Source organism: Leopardus geoffroyi, chromosome C1, assembly GCF_018350155.1.
Source record: "Leopardus geoffroyi isolate Oge1 chromosome C1, O.geoffroyi_Oge1_pat1.0, whole genome shotgun sequence".
NCBI lineage: Eukaryota > Metazoa > Chordata > Mammalia > Carnivora > Felidae > Leopardus > Leopardus geoffroyi.
Window position 1 is genome coordinate 102,653,901 of NC_059328.1, and position 17,745 is coordinate 102,671,645.

A 17,745-nucleotide genomic window follows, 5' to 3' on the forward strand; every position below is an offset into this window, starting at 1 on the left:
GATACTGTTGAAGGGTCCAGATCTCAAGTCCTAAATAAAGACAGCCTCACGGGACATACCTCTATCATCTGTAACTCACTATGCAAATGTAAGGCTCTATGTTTAACAACTTATGACTTCTGAACTGGCAGCAACATTTATCAGAAGTCGTTGAATTTGACCTGTCTCGTTTTCACAGCTGCATAAAATCCATCTGGACTTGTTCATTTTCCATTAGGCAAAAGAAGAGAGAAGTTTCAAGTTTTTCAATTCAGTTTTCTCTACTAAAGAGCATTTCAATGGATACTACCCTCTATCCCCACCTTCACTGTCTTCTTCTATTTCATCTGCAGTAACTGCACTGAGCTTTCAAGTCAAAGGCCACTTCTCAGAAATGCAGCATTAGCCAAGCCTGGCCCATGTATACTCACAGAGCTACAAGCAGATACAATACTCTAGGATTATGTACAAAAATTCTCAACAAAATACTGTACTAACAAACCGAATCCAACAATACATTTAAAAAAATCATTTACCATGATCAACTGGGATTTATTCCTGGGTTGCAAGGATGGCTCAATATCCACAAATCAATCAATATAATACATCATATCAATAAGAGAAAGGATAAGAACCACATGATCATTTCATTTGATGCAGAAAAGGCATTTGACAAAGTACAGCATCTATTCATGATAAAAGTCCTAAACAAAGTCGGTTTAGAGCGAACATACTTCAACATAATAACGGTCATCTAAGAAAAACCCACAACTAACATCATCCGTAAGGGGGGAAAAACTGAGAGCTTTTCCCCTAAATTCAGTAACAAGAAAAGGGTGTCCCACTCTCACCACTTTTATTCAACACTGTACTGGAAAGTCACAGCCACCAATGAGACAACAAAAGGAAATAAAAGGCATCCAAATTGGTAAGGAAGAAATAAAACTTTCACTATATGCAGATGACATGATACTATATATAGAAAACCCAAAAGACTCTACCAAAAAAACTGTGAGAACTGATAAACAAATTCAGTAAAGTCTCAGGATATGAAATCAATGTACATAAATCTATTGCATTTCTATACACCAATAATGAAGCAGCAGAAAGAGAAATGAAGAAAATAATCCCATTTACAACTGCACCAAAAATAATAAAATACTTAGGAATAAACCTTACCAAAGAGTACCAATGTACTCTGAACTATAAAATACTGATGAAAGAAACTGCAGTTGACACAAAGACATGGAAAGACACCCCATGCTCATGGACTGGAAGAACAAATATTGTTAAAATGTCTATACTACCCAAAGCAATCTACACATTTAATGCAATCCCTATCAAAATACCAACAGCATTTTTTACGGAACTAAAACAAACAATTCTAAAATTTGTATAGAACCACAAAAGATCCCAAATGGCCAAAGTAATCTTGAAAAAGAAAAGCAAACCTGGAGGTATCATGATTCCAGACTTCCAGTTATATTACAAAGCTGTAGTCATCAAAACAGTACGGTACTGGCACAAAAATAGACATGTAGATCAATGGAACAGAATAGGAAGCCCAGAAATGAACCCACAACTATTTGCATTAATGCTGACATTCTGAATTATTGCATTAAATATTATTGATCTTGGTAACTGGGTTTTCTGATTCACTCTTTAATTTTATACCTGAGATGAATCCCTCACTCACCTTTCCCTGGCCTTAGCCCTACCAGTCACTGGCAGTTTCTGTTCTGAAGGACATTACAGTCCGTCACTTCACAATTCACTTTGCAACAGGCTAGTAAGACTCACTGTGAACCGCTTTAAGAAGTCCAGGTTAATGAATTGATAATTACTTTATGACTTCCTAAAGAGTGTGAAACAATGTGATAACACTATCGATTACTTGCAACCACTACCACAGGCTTCAGTTATCTGTTATACTGATATATATAAACAGCATACAATAAAGAAGTAATTCTTGAATTAATAGCTCCTTAAGCATCACACTGAAAAGATATTACTCTGTGAAAGGTATTTAGTAAGCAAAAGACAGTATTTTTCATTTCGTGGTAAAGACAAAAGAACTACAGAAATGTGGCCAGGCTTCTGCTAGCATCTGCCAGAAAAACTGTCCATATGATATTCTGCTAAATAGGGCATCCCACTTGAAGGAATCTTCTTGGCAGAACCGGGTTCAGCAAAGAAAGAGAAAGTGATTTACCAGTTGACATTTTTCCCAGTGTATCTCTTGGATCTGACGTTGCCCTGAACAGCACTGAATGCACTAACAAGGTGAGTGAAATGGGAAAATGTTGAGTCAGCCATGACTTGTGAAAATGCCTTTCTAGGAGAACACCACCACCACAAATATTGATAGCACCTCCTCTACTATAAGCCAGGCTCTGGAAGATTCCAAGTGTCTCTATTCTCTCCTGACTACATAGAAACATATCAAGAGGACAAAGAAGGCAGTGGCTCCAGTTTTCCTGGAACGGCTTTAGGAGGTCTACACCATTAGCCCTAATCCTGGCAAGGAAAACTGTTAGTTGTTAATGTTGAAATGTTTCTTACAGCTATTAGACCAATTTTAGGTAAATTGTGAAACAAAGTTGTACTTTATAACATTTTATATTTATAATGATTTACTTTAAAATGTAGTTCCTAGTTAGGTATTTTGGCAAAAAGTAGAGATTCTCAAATGCAATCACCCATCCACAGGTACCTATGTAACTCATGGTGACTTTCCAGTGTTTAATAAACACTATGCTAGTTACCTCCTAAGTGGTATGTAGAAATTTTTGAAAGAGTCCTTTATAATGATAATTTTTATCATTAAAAATAATGGCAGAGTAATTATATCAGATCAACTCTCTTGCTCACAATAATTAGACACTGTGGACAATATATTAAAGGTACCGGGGAGTAATCAAAAGCAGGCAGAAACTGGAAGGGATATGAGCCTCAAAAGAAGAAAAGCAAACTATATGAAACCTACATTTATATAGTTTTTTCCCTGAAGGTATTCCTCAGTCCACACAGCACAAGAGGAACAGAATGCAAGCAGAAAATGGAAGTCTTACTGAGCTGAGGAGTCAAAGCTATTTGGAACTGTCTAAGAAACTAGAATTTGAGGAGGAGAAATCCTGGAAAAGACAGAACCACAGAGCGGGTAACCCTAAAATATGCATACGACTCCCACTTAAATCCTTAAATGATTCCTGGCTGTGCATGAACAAGGTACTTAGGAACCCAAAGGAAAGCAAGAGCTGGAAGGCTGAAAGGCTGAAAGGCTGAGCTTGGTTCTGGGGAGTCAGAAGCTTGAATTCAAGTCCTACTAAATTAGAAAGGTTTGGGAAACACTAGGCTTACCAAGCACCTCACACTTCCCACTGATCCCCTTGAGGAGTCATACCTTTGGAGTAAGGACCACATCCCAGTACTAAGACTTATACTGTCAGACTAAAGGCAAAACAGAACTGGCAAAACAAGGTCTAAAACCAAGCCTTCATAGGATCAAGGTGATCTTCCAGTAATGTAACTGCCTGGTAAAACAAAACTCACCACTCTTTGGTGGAAGATAAACTTTAAAGTGCATCACTGACAATGCCTAGTAAATAACAAATACTACCATAAATGAGAACTAAAGAGAAATTGTACCCAAAGTCAAGAGAAAGAGCTGTTGATACAAACATACCCAACGACAATCCAGATGTTAAGAATTGACAGATAAGGACTGCAAGTAACTATGATAAATATGCCTTTAAAAATGCACACTTTGTAAATTTTACAAATCATAACCATACCCTCCCCCAACATTCTAGCAAATTTGAGTTACCCATGATTTTCAATCAAATTGGGATTTGGAATGGTTTATATTTGAAAGCCTGAGACAAACAACTTGAAAGTGATTAATGACAGCCAAACTTAATTATATATTTATACCTCCCAGTAGGACAAGGGAGAGAATAAAATGTCTTATCTCTCTGTAGTGAGAGGGCTTTATTAAGATCTGACAACAACTATTTAGGAGCAATAATTGAGTTTTATGCAAGATTACACAGGTTTTCCTTGTCTGGCATCATAGACTATGATAGAGTACTTAGGCTCCTAACAGTGAGAAAAAAACTGTTGAGCTGTATACAAAACTAACCTTTAAAAGTACTTATCCTCATCTGTCAATGTGATCTTATCAAGGATTTCTATAATTTCTATAAACAACCATTATATTTTAGCTGAATCAGTAGCATTATGCTCTTTAAACAGATAGTCAGATACCTTCTACTTTAAAACATTTTCATTAATTCCCGTTCCCCATCCCCTTGTAAAAAGAATTTGGCTTCAACTTTCTTTTCTTAATCCACTAAGCAATCTCATGAATAAAAAGATAATCATATGCCTTGCATGTCTGACGTCATTTTTATAGAACTTCTAAGTGTTCTAATATCCATTTACCATTTTGGGAAAATAATATTTACTGAACAAGCTAGATTACCTTCCTTCCCCAAGGAAAAAAGCAAAGTTGGTGAAGATACAATGAAAGGTCTGCTAAGTAGATGTTATTTTTTTTAGTTGATTTATTTTGAGAGAGAGAGACAGAGAGAGACAGACAGAACGCACGAGCAGGGGAGGGGCAGAGGGAGAAAGAGAGAGAATCCCAAACAGGCTCTGCACTGTCAGCATGGAGCCCAATGCAGGGCTTGAACTCACGAACCGTGAGATCATGACCTGAGCCGAAATCAAGACTTGGACACATAACCAACTGAGCTACCCAGGTGCCCCGGATGTTATTTTTGCTTAAAATGTTGCTTATCATTCTGTGGCATTTGCAGAGATGACTGACTTGGCCTCCCTGATGTTGTCCTTGCTTTTCCTATGTCCACTTACGTTGACACTGTCAGTCCTGATGACGCCAAAAGGTAGAGAAATACTCTCTACTCTCTATCTATAATATCTCCCGATGTAGAGAAGCACTCTCTTCTTACAAGTTTTATTGTTCATATTGGTGTCCCAAAAGAACAGCCTCATCCATTTCTTTTCTTACTCCCCCTTCTCAGGGGGCTTGTTTCCCTCACAACCTCAGGGTTGGAGGACAGCTGAGGGACCCCCCCAGAACTATATCCATAAGCAGCCTAACCCATCAACAATTACCAAGCATCTAGGGGCAGAATGTATGCAGCCCCATTTTTGTCAACCACAAAGTGAGTTCCCTGTTCCCTAGAAGTGCTTCTTCTCGAAACTGGGGGCAACTTTGTCTCTCTCACCTTGGTTGGAGAGTTTGAGACTAACAGCCCACAAATCTGTCTCCCAAAAGTGACCCTTAGTGTCCTCTCCTGGTAAGTGCTCAGAGACTAGTCTCTCCCATGTCAGACCACAAATACATAGGTCAACACTTAGAATCTATTTGAAATTCCCCCTACATAAGTCACCAAGTTGAGTTATGTCCAAATAGAACTGAAGTGCCTCTCAATATAGTACTACCATCCTGGATGCTGTGTGAAGCAAATAAAATTCTCAGAGGGGAGGATCAGTATCTTCTTATTTAAGACATGGATTTAAAAAATATGTGAACGTTGGGGCGCCTGGGTGGCTCAGTCGGTTGAGCATCCGACTTCAGCTCAGGTCATGATCTCACAGTTGACAAGTTTGAGCCCCACGTCAGGCTCTGTGCTGACAGCTCAGAGCCTGGAGCCTGCTTCTGATTCTGTGTCTCCCTCCCTCTCTGCCTCTCCCCTGCTTGTGCTCTGTCTCTCTCTGTCTCAAAAATAAAGATAAACATTTTTTAAAAATTAAAAAAAAAATACGTACGTATTGAGCATCTTTTAGTTCACGAAATACATTGTTAAGCTCTAGCTGCATTACCAGCTACTCCACCAGGCAGTAACTATACAAAAATGCACAAGGCAAGGACCTGCAGTCTAGTAGGAGAAACAAACACATCCACAAATGATCATAATGTAATGGGGTAACTACCACAAGAAGGGTGAATAATAAAATAAAGCAAGTAACCGAGACACCAGGTGCCAAAAAGGGCCTGAAGATTTTGGTAGCCAGTTCTAAGGTATTAAGTTCCTCCCCGTCATTATCTCTAGTTGTGTCACCATTCTGAGAGGAGACTACATCACATTTTTGTTTTTGTTTTTTGTTTTCCAGCTAGAAAAACTAGGTGAGCAGCTCATTATCAATTACATAAAAAATTTCATTTCCAGTATTGTCTTTATTCCAATCCAAACAACCTATGGTTAAACTTTACCATCATCACCACTTAAAATATTGTCGCTCAGGTGAAGAGTATGTTTCCTGACCTACAAAAATTCTTTTTTTATGACATGAAAGAACTTAGATCCGAGGGTCAGAATGGACTTGATTGGAACAATTGTCATTATTATTTTTATGGTATTCAATTAAATATCCAGAGAAGAAATAAAAACATGTTGGATAAGGTCATTTAAAATGCTTATCAAGCAAGTACTGCTACCAAAGCACAGAACAAAGATACAGCCCATACAAGTGTTAAAGAAAATAAAAGTCCTATTATCAAATCTTATTTTCCATGATATAAATAGAACGAATGCATTCTCCTGTTAAAAATTTTCAAATGAGCTGGATGGAAAAGAGGAGCTATTTATGAGATAATCTCACAGGCCTCCTCAAATCAACGAAAAGCATTGGAGAAAAAAGAAAAACTGCTCCTAAGAAACTAGCCTACACTCCCTAGTACTGTTCCTGACTCTTACTCTTTTAAACCCCTATAGTGACATTCTCCACAGCACCTGCTTTCTGTCCCATCCCTGCAGGTGTATGCATCCTTCTCACAGTCTCTCTTTCTGAACTGGACTTTTTTACACCAGAAAAAATAGTTTTGCATGGCTATAATATTCACTTACACTAGGCAGAATTAAAGCTAGTATCAATTGTGGTTTGACTTAAAAACAAGATCATAACTAACGTGTTGAGGAGCGATTCTAGGAATGTACCCAATATACATTAACTAGTCACTCACTGAAAAGTCTTTTTCATAATGAAGAAGATAACGATGAGATAAGAAGTTCTTGTTAACCATTTATCTGACATCCACATCCTTCCATCCTCATTGCTCACAAAATTACACCAGAAAAGTTAGAGAACCAGTAACATTCACAGAAGTATTAAAAATAGAGTTAGTGGGGTGCCTGGGTGGCTCAGTCGGTTAAGCATCTGACTTCAGCCCAGGTCATGATCTCACAGTTCGTGAGTTTGAGCCCCGCGTCAGGCTCTGTGCTGACGGCTCAGAGCCTGGAGCCTGCTTCGGATTCTGTGTCTCCCTCTCTCTCTGCCCCTCCCCCACTCTCACTCTGTCTCTGGCTCCTTAAAAAATAAACGTTAAAAAAAATTTTTTTTTAATAAAAAAAAAAAAAAATAGAATTAGTAGGACCAAATCTTGTCCAGTGTGCTATTGAGGAAAAACAGAATATATAAACGGGAAAAAACAAACAGAGAAAAACTTACTTGCAGTATCCTGTACCATTGTGGTAGGTAACACATATTCCTTCATTTACACAGGGCTCATAGCTGTCCCGACACTGCAATGCTAAAAATAAAAACAAATGCATATTAGAAATAAGTCACTAATCATAACCCTCAGACAGCAAAGAAATGTTACCCAATCTAGGTCAACATCCGTTCCTATATCCGACCTGATCTGGGTTTCCCTTTAGAGGTTCAATCAGGTTTTCTTGTTTGCTTGCTTTGTTTTGTTTTTGTCCTTTGGCTTCTGGGGTCATAGGAGCATGGAAGCTCATCCTAGGAGTCTCTTCCTATAATAACTGTTTTGTAGTCTTGAACAATGCCCCTAATTATCTGTGCCTCTATCTCTCCAGCTATTGCATCCCTATCTCCCAATGATACTAAGAAAATTAAAGCTCTAACATCCATGATATGCCATGAGCACCTTTAAGTTTGGAAACAAGGATTCATCAATGAATATTTAGTAAGACCTGGGTAGATATCAGGTCACCATGATATTAATGAATTACCTAAGGCTTCGAGTGAAGTTTTAAAACAGGCCACTTTAATATGTAACAGAAATTATCAACAAAACTCATTGAACAAACTGTAATTGAGAGCCTAGTATGTATGAGGCACAGTACTAGGATCCAGAGAGAAAGGGGAAGTGGAATACATAAGAAATGAATAAGACATAATCTCTAGCCTTAAAGGGCTCACACAAAGATGGGGAGTAGACCACAAATACAGATTATAGAGGAGGCGGGGGGTCAAAGTAAGGAAAATAAAAAGTTAAAGTTTTATACATGCAGATAAAACAATAACTTTCAAATTCTTAAACTCCAGTCCTTTTATAAGGCAACAAAAAGGCGCTTCACCACCACAATCCCTCCCCAAAAAAGACTACTCAGAAATAAACAGTAATAGTAGAAACTTTCACTGATTTCAGCCCGAAGAGAAGGGAGGCTACCCAAAGTCTACTACTCACTTGCTGGTTAACTACAATACCTTGATTGTTTAGCTTTCAGAGTTGGAATTTTCATCCCCAAAATCCTTATCATAATCCTAATAACAATTGGAAAGGCAAGACAGAAAGCAACCTAGCCAAACAATAAAAATCAAAATTGAAGTTAATTAATTTTTCTGGAAGATTATTAAGATGTCCATTTCCTAGGATGGTTATAAACCTGAAAGCAAAATTGAGAAGTCTCCACCTTTGAGTTTCCTCCAGCCATACTACTCTCTGAATAAACTGCTCAATATCAGAGGCTGTAGGCCTGCCCTGCTTGGGCATGAAAATCAGCTTCTTTTCAGGGTGCAGGCAGGCACAAGCTGCATGTTACAACAACTCCATTAACAATTACTGAGTAAGAACCCTCTATTTTCCCAGTACTGTGACCAACGGATGGAACCATTTGAGGACATGTTTACAGAAATCGCATCCCTTAAAATAATAATATTTTAAAAATAGTAATAACCATAGCAGCTAACACACTGTACTTACTAAATATCAGATACTATTTTAAACACTTTGCACAGACTAATTCAATGCTCCCTACGACCCTATGAAGAAGTTAGTTTCATTACAACAGTTCCACAAAAAAGGTAAGTGACCTGCCTACCGCCACACCAGTGAGTTAAAGAGGCAGAATTTGAACCTAGGGAGTCTAGATCCTACAAGAGAGTCTGTGCTCTTAACTTCTGTGATACACTGCTTCCCAACCTCTGGCAGTTTTCTTCTCAGGATAGGCAGAACAGGTATTATTAGACCCATTGACTAGAAAGTGGAGGCCAAGGAGGTGAGGTGACCTCCTCATGGAGCATCACACCACACTAGCTGTGCCAGTGCTGGGCCCGGGACCCAGGTCTCTTAGTGAGTCCAGCCCCATCTCTATGGCAGCCGTTGGGATCACACAGTCACTAAGCTGCAGCCTGAAGAGACAGATTCAGGAAGAGGGTCATCTTGTTGTCCATATCCCACTTCCCTGTAGGGCTCAAATGCTCCCTCTTCCCACACTGATAAGGCCAATGCTACAACTATAATTAAAACAGTTAATGTCAGGTTATTTCCTCCATACCAAAGTTCTCAAACTGTTTTTTTCATTCTCTTTAGACACTTTTATTAGTTTCAATGAGAACTTCCTGACTTTTTTCTATTTGCTTTTTTTTCTTTAAATAAAAAAGAAACCTGTCAGTAGGAAAGGAATGTCCTGCAGGCAGGGAGCGGGCTAAGCTGCAGCCCTGTCCTCCCCCTGCAGGAGTCCTGGCGCAGGGGAGACTTGAAATCCTGCCTCCAGCACTCGCCTGCTGTACTACTGCAAGTACAGCACAACCTCATGGGGGCTCGATTTCCCTACCTGTAAACTACACTGGCGTGGACTAAATGCTTCTGAAGGTCTCCTGCGATCCAACAGTGACACCTCCCTCATCAAAAGTATGTGAATGGCATACCTGGTGCCTGAAGAAATCTATGCAGAAGGACATTAAGGACCTAGCCACCCATGACTCAGAAAGCCACAGGTGCAAAAAAAAATTTACAGTCTGTTCCTATTAAGTGTCCTGGCAAATCATTACAGTGACAAGTTCAGAGAAACACAAACAACCCAAAGTCAGTATGTGGCAATCCATCTAGCAAATAACTTTACAGCCTAGCCTTAGTGAACCAATCAAATTCAGTGACCAAAAAGGAGGTGGGCTTACAGGGCTAAAAATTAATGCCATCTGGCTAATCTTTAGGATCACACTACCTTGACCCTTTAACGTTTACTAAGCCATGGTGCTCAAAGTGTGCATCAGAGTCAACTGGAGGGTCTGCTGGACCCCAGCCCCACAGTTTCTGATTAAGGAGGTCTAGAAGGGGCCTGGGCACTTGCATTCCTAACAAGTTCCCAGGTAATAGTGATGTTAAAGTCTGAGGAACCATACTTTGAGAACTTTAAGGAATCCTCTAAGACTATACAATCCACTGGAGGTCTCAGGTAATCTAGACAGTAAGATGTTGCCTGAATAGACAAAAGAAAAATAAAGTAAAATTTGAGACTCATGACTTTGCTTAGGAGTAATCTGTAAATGAATAGTGTAATTATGTGCCATTCAAAGAGAAGTTAAAACTTTGATAATTTGAAAAAACTGCAGTGAGACCAGGAAAGATCTCATTTCAAAATTCAATTTGCCCTTCTTCCAATGTAAAACATTTAAATTTAACAGTGAAATTGAAAGCACCTTTGTATTTGTAGAGTAAAAAACAAACTGCTCAATCATACCCCATTTACAGAACAGATGCTTAAACTAATGTCCTAGTAGACTCAGAGAAATGAGTCACTCACAAAAAGGGTAACTTTTTCCAAAATTTTCATCTTAAGCCACAGTGATCACTCAATAAATACTGCTTGCTAACTTAAATCAATCTCATATACTGTATGTGTGTGCATGCATGCCTTCCTCCCCGCCAAAACGGGGTGAAAACAGGAGAAGCAGATTTCAATTTTATCATTCCATCACTTGGCAATGTGATACAAAATCTAGACACCAATTTCTAATTTTCACACATTTCCTGGGCAATGTATTTGGGGACTACGCTTCTAATGCTAAGAACACACTTACAAAGCATCTACTCCATGAGGTACTAGCCCAAATTCAGGGATTCCACGGTTAACAGAATAAAGTCCCTGTCCCCATGAAAAGGGAAAGAGAGATTATAAATGAATAAATAAATAATGTCATTTCAGACAGTAGTAAGTGATAGATTCTGTTGGAAACAGAACCTGGATTTGGGAGACAGAGTAACTACAAAGGCTGGATAGGGTGACTAGGAAAGGCCTCTCTCAGAAGGTATCTTTGAGCCAAGATTTAAATGAAAAAGAACCATGAAGATGTGGGAAAGAGTAATCCCAAACGGAGAAAGAGCAAGCAAGTGTAAAGGCCGTGAGATGGGAATGAGACTGGTATTCCAGGTGCACGTGGCTAGCGACTATTTAGCAAGGCAGAGAGTGGTAAGAGGCAGGCAGGGATTAGACTCCCACTTCTGGTCTAAGTGTGAAGGTAAGTACTGCTTGGCTTTAAGCAAGGACAATGACACCATCAGATTTGTGTTTGAAAACAGTGACGATTGTAAAATGTTCCAGTGAGTGAAAGGTTTCTTTTTTACATATGTGTATATAAATTTACTCAAGTCCTCCCTTTTTAGAATAGGTTGAAGATATCCATTCTCTTAGCTCCCCAAAAATGGTAAGAATTTTATTCTAACCTCATCCAATCTCCCAGAAGCCCCACTTGCAAAGTGTTGGTCCAGCACTCTATAATCTACATTGACGTTCAGTTCTACTCAGTTCTCAGAACTTACTCTCAGTTTGGCTTCAGAAGAACCAGACGAGAGGTCTATGCAGTACCTTCACACAATGCCATGGTTCACACTTCTTCCAGGGACAGGCCTTTTCTTACGTCTTCCAGTCTACACCTTCAGGCTCGCCTTCAAGACTGCAGCCCACCTTCCCTGCCCAGTGCCCTCCCACCACAGTAAATGCAGTCTCTCCCTGGGACGGATCACCACTGCCCTCCAGGCCTCTACCTACTTCTCAGCTTCCTCTGCTGCCACTTCCCTCCACCATCTACACTCTACTCACTCTTTGGAGGCCCAGCCCACCTCCTGCCTCCCCCTCATAGCCTCCGAGTCTTACGACATTGATAACTCACTCACAGTTTGGCCCTTAATTCTATACGGTCTTCTCTCTCTGCTTGTCCATGTTTAAGTTCCCAGAGGATAGAAGACCTTTCTTCTTTTCTATCTATTTGAGGCAATATAGTTTAATGCACCAGCATCTGAGCTTGGATTCTGGCTCCACCATTTACTGTCTGTCTCTGTATCCACTTTGTGCTTCAGTTTCTTCACCTATAAAATCATCTCTCAGAACCCTGGTAAGAAATAAATAAATTAACCACTTAAACAGCCTCGAACAATGCCTGATACATGAGTAAGAACTCAAAAAAAACCTAGCTCACATAGTAGGTACTTAAATTCTTGGTAACTAAATGCATGATAAATGGTGCCTTTAGGGAAACTTGTTATATCAACCAAACCCTAGTTTAAACATACTGAGAAATCTAGAAAAATAGAAGAGCCCCAGGCAATTTAGGATGTAATATCATTAGGTGAAATAAATTCTTCCCAGTTGCCATCGATAACAATCTAATAAAAGACATACTGAACTACTACTACTACCACCAAAAAAAAGAAAAGAAAAAAAAGCAGAGGTCACTGCTTTAAAAAAAAAAAAAAAAGGTATAGTACTGCAATAGTACTGCAGGAATAAGAAGCCACTCACTAAAGGTACACACTATATATGAGCAAAAATGTCTTTCAGTTTTAACATGGTTCTATTACTATTGTTTTAAGAACTTAGTGAGCATGGCCTTTTACTAGGCATTGCATGGAAATCAAACAAATGAAACATTTCCTATCCTCACAGTCCATACAATCTAATGAAGGGAAGTTAGGGGTAGGGGCAAAGAGAATGTGATCTACCCAAATGACTCTGAGATAAATACAAACAAAATAAAACTTGTTTTTATATCTTGAGCAAACCCTCTTCATATCAATCTCAGGACCACCCTAAAAAGAGCCGCTAAGAAATACAACACAAACCCTTGTTGTTTAGCACTGTGTAATTCAGTCCAGAGAAGGTTCTAGTATCGATTCAAGTTTATTGGCCTTATTTGTCTATAAACACTACAAAAAAACAGAATAAGCTGTCATTAATTTTGACCAGGTCCAGGGCTTCAGGAATCTGCCCATTTAGGGACTGGCCCAAGGTATCCTGACTTGATGAAATCTTCCTTAAGATTTCGTCTAGGAGTCTGCCTAGTTTTCCAGGGCTTTTCGGTATCATGCCAGCTACATATCATTGGTTTAAAAGCCTCCCTTTGTTTTACGAATCTCTAACATGAGTAATTAAGTCTGCACCCCAGCCAGTTGTAATCTGAGCAGCCTTCAATGTGTTTCACTTGTTGCATTAACATGTAATCGCTGTGAATTGGCATTACTTGTTGCTTTGTAGCCTCTTCAAATAAGCCTCTGTTGTCTATCTCACATGATTTTTTTTTTTCATATCCTGCTCCACTGGTCTGCAGTGTGGTATCTGTTTGTGTTTATATCCACTGCTCACTCAAAAGCCGTTTTAATATCTTAAATGGGTGGGGTTCCTAAAATATGTGAAGAGAAGGTATACAGGGCCTTTTGAATTTTCTCTTTAACGTTTATGCAAATTTTGAGTACCAGCATTTGAGAGACAAGTCCTCTGAGTTTATGCCCTAGGACCTTGGCTACAGCTAGCTGCTGCTGCTGCTTCAGGCACATGGTGTCTGGAAGAGACCCGGTAAAATGAACAAAGCAAAGTTTTCCAAAATGACTGCTTGCATTATTACCAAAAGTAGGAGAATTGAGGGCAGACAGAGAGACATCAGGGATTTGCAATAATTCTCATAGCACCCTGTGATTTCAAACAACAAACTTCCACTAAACTTTTTATTCCATTTTTTGGGATCATGCCATGAAAAAAAAAAAAAAATCCAAACAAACAGAAGTGCAGAAGCTTCAAATCCCAAGTGGTGCATTTAAATAAAAACAAAGTAGAGAAACATCTGTCTTCCTCTTTGAAATTCGTCTTGATTAAAAGGCAAATAAATACAACAAGGAAGATACCAGTTTTTATTTTCCTGATAGTGTTACAAGGATTTCTATGTCCTTTACAGGTATCATCTAATAGAAAATGTGTTTCCTATTTAAGAGATGCTAATACCAGACCCATAAAGATTGAGGCTTAGGCTATAGAGTTCATAGCAAAATAGTATTACTTTTCAAAAAGAGGTATACCTTGATTTAAGAAAATATAACCAACAGAAACTGAAGTTATAAATTACATAAGGGGGGGCGCCTGGGTGGCTCAGTAGGGTAAGCATCCGAATTCAGCTCAGGTCATGATCTTGTGTCCTGAGTTTGAGCCCCGCATCTGGCTCTGTGTTGAAAACTCAGAGCCTGGAGCCTGCTTCAGATTCTGTATCTCTCTCTGCCCCTTCCCCACTCATGCTCTGTCTCTCTCTCTCTCTCTCTCTCTCTCTCTCTCAAAAATGAATAAACGTTAAAAAAATTTTTTTAATAAAAATAAATAAGTAAATTACATAAGGATGTTTTTGACATTACTAATGTACTATTCATTTTATAGAGATAACCATCCTAATGAGTTGATGAATCTAGAATAATCTTTTATTTTAAAAATGCCAATTTTGTCTATTTTATACTATTAGATTCACTGCAAAAAACAAAATCCATCAATATTTGCTGTGCTATATTGACATATACTATGCATTGTTATTTCCTTTTTTATTTTTGTCTTCTTAAAGACTGCAGAAAAATTTTCATTTATGAGTTAAATAAAATGAATAATTATAAAAATATATTTATAAATCAGATGTGGCCAGTTTGTTAACAATCACTTCTCCACACATGTGCATTCTTTCACTTGGAAAATACTTCCCCTCCCTTTCTTCCTTATCCATCTAGCTTACTCCTACCTATATTTCAAATCATAGATAAAACAATACCTTCCTTAAGAAGCCCTCAGAGACCCTCCAGTCTGATTTAGATGTTCCCCCTCTGTGCTCCCATTACATCCTAGGTCGATTTTTTTTTTTTAAGTGCTGGCTCACCTGTCTCTCTCCCTCATCTCTGTGCAAATAAGATACAACTAGCTCATCTTTGTCTACCTAGGACCTAGCCCAGTGCTAGAACTGTAAGCAGGTACAGTCAATACTCAAGTTATTCAATGAACTATCTTTAACACAAAACCTATTAACAAAGTCAACAAGTCAACACCCAATTTGTGTTTAAAATGTTCTAAGGCCTCGGGGCGCCTGGGTGGCGCAGTCGGTTAAGCGTCCGACTTCAGCCGGGTCACGATCTCGCGGTCCGTGGGTTCGAGCCCCGCGTCAGGCTCCGGGCTGATGGCTCAGAGCCTGGAGCCTGTTTCCGATTCTGTGTCTCCCTCTCTCTCTGCCCTTCCCCCGTTCATGCTCTGTCTCTCTCTGTCCCAAAAATAAATAAACGTTGAAAAAAAAAAATTTTAAATGTTCTAAGGCCTCAATTTTAACAAGCATAGTGATCCCATATGTGACTGTGCCTAATAATTCTGATATCATTTTGTATAAGCAGTAGAAAAGTAAAATGAGAAGGAAATAATGGTGCAAATTTCCTGGCCTTTAACAGGGAAGAGAAGTTGAGGAAGTGGAACCTTATTTTTCTAATCTTCACAAACTAAACATATTTGGAAGTTCCTGCCTTAATATTTGCATGAATTAAAGATGCAGCTTCCCCCACTCTTCCCCATGAATCTTAAGCTATGTGTATTATGGTGAAGAATTGATTTAAGGGGTGCCTGGGCGGCTCAGTCAGTTGAACGTCCGACTCTTGGTGTCAGCTCAGGTCATGATCTCACAGGTTCTTGAGTGTGAGCCAAGCCCCACATCAGGCTGTGCTGACAGTGCAGAGCTTGCTTGGGATTCTGTCTCTCTCCCTCTGTGTCCTCCTCCCTCCCAAAATAAATAAATAAAGTTTTAAAAAAATGAATTAATTTAAACGGGTTGAACAAAAGCCAAAGTAATTTACATCTAAACAGCAAATACAGAAAACATAGTAATAAAAATTCCAAGTGAATGGTAAGCTAAGATCATATGTTTTCATTATATAGTACCATTTTCCCCAAGTAGATTCACTAACACACATCCACAGAAAAATAAGCACCAATCTGATCCAAAGTAGACCTGATGTATTTCTTCACGATGAGCATCTAACCCTTTGGAAAATGACACTGATCAAAATAATTACAGGATTTATATATCCAAAAGGTTCATTCAGGATCTCAGTATAATAAAACCCAAGTGCAGGGGGCCCAGGGCGCCTGGGTGGCTCATTCAGTTAAGTGTCTGACTTTGGCTCAGGTCATGATCTCGCGGTTTTTTAGTTTGAGCCCCACGTCAGGCTCTGTGCTGACAGCCTGCTTCGGATTCTGTCTCCCCCTCTCTCCGCTCCTCCTATGCTCATGCTCTGTCTCTCTGTGTCTCTCTCGGTCTCTCAATAACAAATAAACGTTCAATTTTTTTTTTAATAAATACAAAATAAATAAAATAAAACCCAAGGGAGGAAGAAGCTGTATCAGATCTAGAAGTTAAATTATTCTCTATACAAATATATATATAGTGATATATAGTGGTCAAAAAAGGCCAATCTGAGGAGCTATTCCATTGTCTTATATCTTCTATTACCTCCTCTGTTCTATGATATATATCTGTTCTGTTATCAGAAACAAACTCAGCCTGTCACCAATTTCCTGTGCTTTTAGTAAATGCTCCCTTTTTAAAGCTTTTTAAAGACTATTTTGTTAAATAGAGCTTCATTTTTTTTAAAAGCTCTTAATTTTAAATACATGCTTTTAAGTACCCTTGCTGGAAAAGAATTTTATAAATATATATAATCTTCTTGCTACCCACCCAAGAGAAACAAAAGTGCTCTTTTAGCTTAAATTGTTCAGAAAGCTTTTTAAAAGGAGCAATTTCTATTGTTTGTTAATTTAGAGGTAGAGAACAAAATTATGTTAAAAATAAAAATGAAAAAACCTGAGATTGTTACATTTTACAAAATCATGGAGAATTCCCAAAACCAAATGGGGAAAATCCAGAGAACACCCTAGATTTCTTCATGGGTATCTCTTCTGCAGCCTTTTTAAAACAACTTTGGTTGTAGCAATGAGGGCTACTCCCAAGAATCAAGTCACCAGAACACCATAAACTGTCACCGTATGACAGAAAGTCTGAGTCCAGCATAAAGCACCTCTACATGTTAAGCTAACTGTTCTGAAGCCAGGGCCTGAAGAAGCTAAGATCGCAACACTTGGGTTATTTCTACATTATTATCTGGGTGACAGAGGTTCCACATCTTCATCCCAAACCACTACTCACCTGTGGACAATATTCAACTCAAAACTCCTGCACATATCACTGAGAATTGTCTAAACCCAAGAGCTCAAAAGGTCCTACCCAGAATATTCCAGATAAGCACAGAAACCTTCATTGTGAGGGAAATGTCTAAATGTGGAGATGGTAAATGTACACCATTCCCATTTCCAGGAACATGTCTGGGACAACAACCTTGGAACAGAGGAAGGTAGGCACTAGGAAAATATCAAATCTTTATTAACTACTGAGGGAAGAAAAAAACATGTAATATAGCATCAAACTTTAATTTTT

General features: G+C 38.8%; 1 protein-coding gene across 2 annotated transcripts in view; it reads right to left on the minus strand.

Annotated features, from left to right (window-relative positions):
* Nucleotides 1-17,745, minus strand: part of NOTCH2 (notch receptor 2) — a 167,543-nt gene that overhangs the window by 117,874 nt on the left and 31,924 nt on the right. For both annotated transcript variants that reach the window (XM_045478844.1, XM_045478845.1), the window contains exon 2: nucleotides 7,456-7,537. In XM_045478844.1, coding sequence (XP_045334800.1) covers nucleotides 7,456-7,537 — 82 coding nt within the window. The remainder of the gene's footprint in view (nucleotides 1-7,455; nucleotides 7,538-17,745) is intronic.